The 8,792-nt window shown below is 59.7% G+C and overlaps 1 protein-coding gene across 1 annotated transcript in view; it reads left to right on the top strand.

Moving 5' to 3' along the window:
• Positions 1 to 6,023: 6,023 nt before the first annotated feature.
• LOC127392641 (protein Niban 2-like) overlaps positions 6,024 to 8,792 on the top strand; it is a 32,492-nt gene continuing 29,723 nt past the window's right edge. Inside the window, 1 exon segment of the mRNA XM_051636846.1 lies at positions 6,024 to 6,121. Within this exon segment, the coding sequence (XP_051492806.1) occupies positions 6,067 to 6,121 (55 nt within the window). The 5' untranslated portion in view covers positions 6,024 to 6,066.

The raw sequence follows: 8,792 nt of genomic DNA, 5'->3' as shown, positions 1-8,792 counted from the left end.
CTCCAGAGCCCCAGGTCAGGGGAAACCTCCCAGGCTTCCTCCCACTGGAGGATGCATCCATCACCAGGGGGTGTGGAACAGGGAGGCTGCTTCCACCCCACTCTCAGTGCAGGCAGAGCCAAACTGGTGAAGGTGAAGCCAAATGACTTGCCCCAGGGCTGGGAACACGTCCCAAGGGAAGGTGGCTGAAGAGACAGGGAGTGCACAGTGTCCCTTTTGTCCCCATGAGCTGCCTGGGAGTTAATCATCTGGTGTTTTTCCTGGAGGCAGCGAGGGGTGGTGGCTGGGCACAGAGGCTGGCTCTAAGTGCAAAGCAGGGCCCAGGCTTTGTGCCTTGGGTTTTCCCACTCTCTTCAGCATTCCTTTCCCTGGTGCCAGTGCTGGAGCAGTGGCTGCAGTGACTGGGATGATGAGATGCCCCATCCCTGCCCAGGGTTTGGAGGAGGTCAGCAAAGACCCCTGCACAGCACCCTGCAGCAAGGAGCAGAGCCCAGGCTGCATCCAGGCCTGAGCCACTGGAGCCAAAGGAGCTGAACCTATTGTTCCCATATTTATTGGTGCCCATTGCCTGGCAGGGTGGGCTCCTCAGGAAAGCCAGCAGCTGGCAGAGCCCTCAGCCCCTCCTAGGCCTCCGAAGCAGCTTGCAAGCAGCTGGAGGGGCTGGGGGGACATTGCCTGTGCCCTCTTCCCATCCCCATTCCCCATTTCCCATGCCTGTGTCCTATGCTTTGTACCCAGAAACACGCCCCAGGCCCGTGCTGGTGCCAGTCCCAGGTTCCATGTCATGCTGGTGCCCATGCCCGCTCCCTCTGCTCATCCTGGTGCCCATGCTGGTACCAGTACCCCTGCCCATACCGGTGCCGGGGGCATCCAGTCCATCGCACCCTCCGCAGGCTTCCCTGCCAAGGCCTGGCTAACGGCGACCAGTTATCCCAGTCCCGACCAGCAGAGGGGAATGGCGATCCACAGCAGCCAGCCTCCTCCAGCCGTGCCCACCTCCAGCCTGGGGGGCTTCGGTCCCCTTGGTCCTGGGGCTCCCCTCCCTTGTAGCAAGGCGCTGCAGACCGGGTGGGTGCTCCCCCACGGGGGTGGGTGGGTGGGTGGGATTGGTCCTTCTGGGAACATCCAGACCCCCGCGCCGCCTGCCATAGTCCTGGGGGGTTTTTTGCAGGGTCCCAAGTCGCTGCCAGCCAAGGCTGGAGCTGGTCCTCTCCATCCCTCTGCACCCAGGCTTCCTGCGCAGGCTGGAGGTTATTGATCCTGCCCCGGCTCCAACCCTGATTCAGCAGAAGCCGTGGCAGGTCTGATTCAGCACCTCTTAATCACCTGGTTATCTCAGAGAGCTGCTCCCAACGCAGCAAATCCCGCTGGAGTCCGTGGGAACGAGGGTGCAACCACCCGCAAGGCCCACCCCTGGAGCCATGGGCAGGGCTGCCCTCGGCTTTATCAGCAGAGAGAAGTTATACTGCTGCAATTATACAGCTGTTAATTGCACCAAGACCTGTTCCCGTGAAGGCGGGAGGCCCCCGGCACACGAGGACGTGTTCACACCCTTGTTTGCCGGGTGCTTTTTCCCTCCTGCCCAACCTCTGCTGGCTCAGACCCCGTGCCACAGCAGGGCCCCTTAACAAGGGGTCTTATTCACCTCCAGGGGGGTTTGCATGTGGCTGTCCCCCCCCAACATGGATGGGGACCTGAGCCTGGCTGCTGGGACCACTGGAGAAATGCAGGCAGCTCTGTTTGCAGGGGACACCCTGAACCCCCTCCCTAAGCTGCACCTCCTGCCTACAAGCACCTCCAGGCTCTTCCCCCAAGGTGATCAGGTTTCCCGGTGATCCAGCTGAGGTGGAAACAGATCCGTGTCCCGGGGTCAATGAGGGTGAAAGAAAAAACTGCTGATTGCTGCTTATGTTAGAGAAAGGGAAACAGATATTTACAGGCTGAAAGCTTTCTCCTCCAGCTTACTCCTGTGTTTAGAGATTGCAGGAACTCAGCAGGTCCTAGAGGTGGGAAGTGATGAGGAACAGCCTGTTCTGGGCTTTCTGCAGGTGTATCAACCACCTCTGCTGCCAAGAGGTTGGATTTTTCACCCTGGTAATGACTGCATGGACAATCCAAGGCAATCAAGGCAGGGGTGATCTTCCCCGCGGGTACCAAATCCAGGGGGAGCAGCTGAAGGGGCAGGAGGGGCTGAGCACACAGCACCCTGGCAGGCTCGGTTTGGCTGATGCCAGCAGAAAAATAGCCCTAATAATCAGCTCTTTGTTTGGTTGTTTTTTAGTGCTCCATTATGGACACGGATTGGGGCATCAAGATCATCCAGGAGATGTGCTAAGTCCCCGGGAGGGTGAAGGAAAGGTTTGGAGAGCTTTGCATGGTGAACTTCTGCACCACCCCCGGGCTTCACACGTTCTTTGAGGGCTCTGCTGAGTCGAGAACTACCTCAGGTCACTGCTGCCACCACCCCAGTCCCAGGCAGCTGCCTGAAACCGTGGGAGCAATTATTTTATCCAAGGCTGCATTCAGAGGGAAATCCTTCATTTTGAAGCTAGGATAATTCAGGCAGCTCCAGGCAGATAAGCAATATTTCCATCTGTTTGGTGCGGTGTAATGAGCTGGGATGAATGGACTTTATCACGGTGTGATTTTTGAACATTCCATCTATGCCCGGTCTCTAATGAGAGGGATGTCTGTGCTGGGACCACTCAGAGCTCCAGCACACAGGGGAGACACGGGGCTCGGCTGGATAAAGCCATTTGAGCATCATCTGTGGTGCAGGAGCTCCTGCCTTCGGTTTCCCTCTGCCCAGGGCTCCTGAACCCAGCAGGGCTCAGCTCTCCAGCCTCAGCAGTGGTGTCACCTGGAGCAGATGCCATCGGGATTTGGGGAAGGAGAGCAGGGAGATGGCTGAGCCTGCGGGCAGCGCTGCTGCCTGTCCCGAAGGAGGCAGGGCAGGGCAAAGGGGGCTGGGTTTAAAGGTATCCCCCGGGGGATGGGACCAGAAGAGGAGACAGGAGGGCAACGGGGGGAGTGTGTCTACACCCCTCGCCCAGCCGTGGGTGGATGGGGCTCAGCACTTGAGCAGGGCCAGGCTGGGCTTTGCCCGGAGCTGCTCCCTGAAATTGCAGCAGGAAAGGAAGGACAAACCATCCCTGTCCCCGTCCTCCAGTAGCACCCAGCAACAGGCGTGGAGGAAACCTTGACCAGAACTGTGCTGGAGACCATCTCCTCTGCACACGGCCACATGGAAATACACCGAGAAATACTCACCGTGATGCCACCACTGAGCTTTGAGCTTCCAAACACCCCCTCTCACCACAAAACCCTTTCTGATAACTCCTTAACTTTCCCCCTCCCAAGCTTTAGCAGCCAAGCCTGGCCCTGCCAGCAGCCAGAGGGTGGAAAAGCTCAGTGCTGACTAACAGTGCTGGGATGTTGTGCTCATCTGCAGGTTGTTTTTTGAGCCCCAGAAGAAGCCTCTGTGTCTGTGTTACAGCCTCCAGTCTCTGTTGACACACTATTTCTGCACGCTACAAACACAACCTTCCTGTGGGAAAATCAACAATACCAGTGCCCTCTATATTTTTTTTTTCCTTTTAATTAGGGTTTTTGGGGGGGTTTATTTCTATTTAAGAAATAGATCAGTAGGCAAAAGAGACAGGTAATGGCTCAGTCTGTAGTGCTCCAGTGTTTATGTGGATTGATTTTTTAAGAATAAGAGGTTTCTACCACTTATTTGGTCTATTTAGCAGGACTGTGTGTGCTCTCCCTAAATCATATTCCACACATTGCTTCTTTTAAAGGAATGAAGGTTGGTTTCTAATAATGAAGTTATTACCATGGGTAGATATTCACTTTTTTTTTTTTCCATTTGAGGGAGGTAGGTGGATTTTTTCCAGCTCTCATATACCATCACCCCACTTAGGCAGACTTTCACATGAGTTCAGAGCCAGCCTCCTCGGGGAGCAGCACTGAGGAAAGTGTTTAAAAACCTTCAGTGGAACAGTTTTCTATTGGAAATGAGATTTTGCTGTAGCTAAATTTCCCACGAGAATCCCTTGATTTCAACAGCATTTTGGCCAAGCAAACAGCTGGAAGGGCAAGGTCTTCTTTTGGGGTATTGCAAGGAGAAAAAAAGGTAAATATTTTGGCTTGGAAATTTTGGTTTTCCCTTTGAAATGATTTTGCAGGGGTAAGAAACATGTTCGGATGGAAAGGGCTGATGTGTGGTGGTCATCCTGGGGGGGGGGGGGGGGCAGCCCAGGGGGTACCCCAGCCCCAGCAGCCCCTGGGTGGCAGATGCAGGGTGGCATCTGGACACCAGTTGATGTCCTGATGTTCTTTGGCCTCGTGTTGAGTGTTTGGCTTTGGCAGAGCCTGTTCTGGCATGAGAGTACCCGCATCCCTCCCTGCTCAGGAGGACACTTGGCCCTGGGGTGGCAGCATCCTGGCACGGTAGGCAAAGGGGTCACTGCTGTCCCCCCTGGCTGTGCCAGGTGGGCACTGGGCACCGTTTTGGGGGCAGGGCTGACGGGGAGAGGTGCAAGCAGCCTCTCCTGTCCCCTTCCCCAGCCCAGCAGCCTGTGGCCAGCCAAGAAGAGCTATTTCAGGCAGGATAAACAGGATGCTTCTCTCCAAGGCTGGCCACCTCCACTCCTCCCTCCCACCACCGGGTAAACAGTCCAGCCCAGGAAAAGACTCACAACACAATCCTGGAGTCGTTTCCATGCTGGCTGGCCTGGACGTAGCCAACCTGGCCCCAGTTGAGCAGAGCTTTGCCCAGCCCAACCCGAGCTCCTAGTTGCCTGGAAGCATCCAAGGACCAGAGCAATCCCAAGTCATAGATCCCACCTCGGCAGGGAGTCCCCAGAGCCGCCCTGCAGCTGGGAACTGCCTGAACTTTCTGGCCTCTCTGCCACGTTGTCCTCCTTCCTCCTCCTCCTCTTCCCCCCCTTGGTCACACCCCTGCTGCTGGCTGTGCCCAGGGGTCTGGGAACGATGCAGGCGAGGCCTTTTCCTCCGGCCGGATCCTGCCCAGGCAGCACGAGGAGGATCCTGCCAGGGCTGTTTCCGCCTGTTGCTCTTGGGAGAGGAGCTGCAGCAACAGCAGAGGAAGGAGGAGCTTTTCCACCGCTTCCTCCAGCTCCCCAGCCCCGGCTGCTTCACTCCCTAGTGGAGCAGCCTCGGGCCCAGAGGGTCACCCTCGATCCACCAGCCCCCCCCCCCACCATGGATCCAGTCGGGCAACTTTCAGGAGCATCTCTGAGGGGATCTTGCTGGATTGGTGGAGCATTACTGGTTCCAGTATCCCACTTGGAGTACCCTCCAGCTCCCCAGGGATGCTGGTTGAGCTGGGAGATGCCAGCTTCCTCCTGGCTGCCCCCACCCCAGGACAACGAGCTCAAACCAGCTCTTGGTCCAAAATCCGTGGTCAGAGACCGGTGTTTTAAGGCAACTCGAGTTTTTTCCATCCTGTTCTCCCCACACGATGAGAGCTGCCCAGAGGCTGGGGAGAGAGAGGGGCCCCTCACCTGCATCCCCCTCTGCCCTCCCTGTTCCCACGGTTCCCCTCCACTTTGGCAGGGAGCTCAGGGTGGAGGCTGGCGGGGTTGGGGGGGGCCCTGGGTGTGAGGGTGCAGGTAGGAAGGGAGGGAACGGGTGTTGCAATTGCCCCGTGAAGCAACGTCAGGAGCGGGGGAGGCCGGTGCCAAGCCGAGCTGGTTTTCCCGGCACCGGGAGCTGGAGGTGGTCCCGGCGGGGGACACAGCGATGCCGCGCGGGGCTGAACACAGGGTTGGGGGGCTTCCCAGCACAAGCCGGGGTGGGGGCGGAAGGCAGCCCGGGAGTCTCCACCATCCCTCAGCCAGCAAATGAGAGCAGCTAATTACAAGAAGGGACGGGGACACACAGGCGGGCGGCGGGGGCTGGAGCAGGGCGGGGCGGGGGGAGTGGCCGGGGAGGCCGGCGGGGCTGGGGCTGCCAGACCGCCCCGGGCGCTGCCTTCCTCCTCCTCCTCACCTCCTCCTCCTCCTCCTCCTGCCGCTCCCCGGCCCGGCTCCGCTCGCCATGGGAGATGTGGTCTCCACGCACCTGGACGAGGGTCGCCGCCAGCACATCGCGGGTGAGCTCCCCACCCTCTTCCCCCCTTTCCCTTTACCCCTGCCAGCCTCTCCCCATCCCTTTCTTCAATCCGGGTGGGGGGACACACCCCCACACCGTGGGCCCTGGAGCACACACACACATCCCCCCCCATCCCCCAGCCTGTTTTCCCCCTTCTTTCCCACACTTAAAAAAACCTTCTATTTTTATTTTTCTTCGCACCACGTTGCAGTTTCTCGGTGTTGGTTTTTTTTTTTTGCCTGTGCCCCTTGGCTGGGCACAGGGCGGGGCGGGAGGGGGGGGGGGGGTGCGCTGGAGGTGCCTGTCTGCCTCCCAAATGAAAGGCTGGGTTGTGCCGGGGATGTTTGTGTTGGCTGCGGGAACCGGGGAGCGTGTCGGTGCGCTGAACTTCCCGGGGCTGTGAAGAGGGAAAGGGGGGGAGTTGGGCTCGGGAGAGATGCTGGCAAGCCGGGTCCTGTGCAGGGAAACCGCTTGTCAACACCGGGTTTGCTGGGGCTGCGCCCACGAGTGAACTTTCTCCCCTTTATGCAGTGCTGGGGGTGGGGGGGATATCCCTGGATGAGCCCCCCCCAAGAGCTCCGGGGTGGGGGACTGGCTGCATCCCTGGGGTATCCCGGGGGTGCCCCCGAGCTGCCCCAGTAGGGGCACGACACAGCAGTCTCCCCGCTGCTGTGGGACAGGGGCAAGGGTGACAATGCGGGTATTGAGAGCCCGGCTGTCCCGCTGTCAGCCCCGGGCACACGGTGTCTGGTCGCTGCCGCCCGGGAGCTGCCGGACACGGGGCTACGGCTTCTCTACAGACCCGGTTTTGTGCGAGGCGAGGAGGGTGGATGGGGGGGGGGCAGGGTTTGCTAATTGGCGCCTGCGGTGACATGCTTGACCCCCATAAGTGGGGTCACCCCTCTGCCGGGGTGCTGTGCTCCCTCCCTCGTCTTCCCCCCCCCCCTCCCCGAGCCGCCTTGCATCACTCGTCATGCGTGCGCTTTCGCTCCCCCGGGGGCTCCCGAGCAGGCAGGACTTGACCTCCGAGCCCTTTCGTGCTCCGGCTTCGGTTTCAGCTCCCCAGGCTGGCAAACCCTCCCCTCCCAGGGCTGAGCAACATCTCTTCCTTCCCCCCCCCCCCCCCCCCCCGCCCCTGCCCTCAGCCGCACCTACTCGGGCGGCAACGAGGAGCGCAGCTCCGGGCTGGACCTTGTGCGCCTTGCGGCGAGCTCAAGGGCTCGGGGAGCGCCGGCGTTTTGGAGGTGACTCTGCCGTATCATTCCTCTATCTCCGCCATAAAACCACGGGAGCGGCTCTGAAGTCCTTTTTCCCCCTCAGAGGCTTTTTTTTTTGGGGGGGGGAAAGCCACCGTGGGTCCGGCAGTGCTGGAGCAGGGTGGTAAAACCGCCGCGAGGTCCCGGTGCGTGGGCTGGGGGTGTCGTGGGGTGCAGAGGAGCCCACCTGATGGCCATGCCAAGCCCTGCCGTGCTGGGCAGGCTGGTAGGAATGTTTGCGTGGTATGTGGCTGAGCAGGATGCCAGCAGGTTTGTGAGCTTTGAAGGAGAGCTGGGAACGCACCGTGCGGTTCTCGTCGGGCGGAGCTGCCGACCCACGAGGCTGAGGCTGCTCCGGGCAGTGCTCAGCGCAGCAGGGTCCGAAGCACAGCCCAAATCTCCCTTGAACTTAACTCATTCTCCATACACAGATTGCTCCCTGTCCAAGCCCTGTGATCATAACCCTGAAGAAGAACAAGGAACAGCCCTGCTGGGTTTCTTGTGCAGGTCTCTGCTGGGCTAGAAATGTGGTGCTTGCAAGGCCAGGCTGGATGGTTGCACCTTGGCAGGGATTGAGCTGCTATACCAGGGGGTTTCAGCCCATGTTTGTGGGGGTCAGGGGCTGCAGACAAGTTCTCTTGGAGAGAAGAGGAATCCTGTACCACGGGGTTATGGAGATTGGGCTGGTCCGTGTCCTGTGGTTCAGGGTGAGTAGGGAGGCCCCACACCTGTACTGGGACACCCTTCCGGGAGAGACTGGAGCTCACCGGGTTCACTAAGCAAGTCTCCAGCTTCCACGTGGGCTCTTTGCTGGGTGAAGAGCCCCCAGAGCTGGGAGGGGCTGTAACCCGACAGGCAAGGCATGACTTGCTGTCAGGCATGCAAAGTAACGCGGCGCTGGGGAAAACTCCGTGTTCTCCTGCCCAGCTCGGCCTGTTCCCCGCTGCTGCTGCTCCTGCCGGTGCCTGGGGAAGGATCCATCCACTCCCAAGCAGCTTTTCCCAGTTGTCCTCCCAGCTTTGGGGAATTTGGAGGAGCTGCCCGGGCTGATGTCGCTCCTAATGGCAGCAGGGACAGGAGGTCGCTGGGCTTGGCGGTGCTCCTGGTGTCTGCAGCCCCCTCATTCCGGCAGGACTGCCCCGACTGAGCACGCAGCAAACCCTGGGATCCTTCCCCACTGCTGGGAGGGCAACTCTGAGCACTGCAGGTGGGTTAAAGGCGGGAGGGAGGTGGCAAAAAGCCTTCCCGTGCCATCCCCTCTGCTTCAGGACCTCTGCCATGCTGCACAGGTCCCATGCCCTGTCCCAGCCCACGTGGTGGTGGCTGTGGTGAGACTGGTGCCAGCATCTCCCGGGGTTTTTCCTCCCCCTGATGGGGTTGAACAGCTGTCCTGCTGCCTGAGCAGATGTGCAGGCA

Source organism: Apus apus, chromosome 19, assembly GCF_020740795.1.
Source record: "Apus apus isolate bApuApu2 chromosome 19, bApuApu2.pri.cur, whole genome shotgun sequence".
NCBI lineage: Eukaryota > Metazoa > Chordata > Aves > Apodiformes > Apodidae > Apus > Apus apus.
This window is presented reverse-complemented; position numbering and strand designations above follow the sequence as displayed.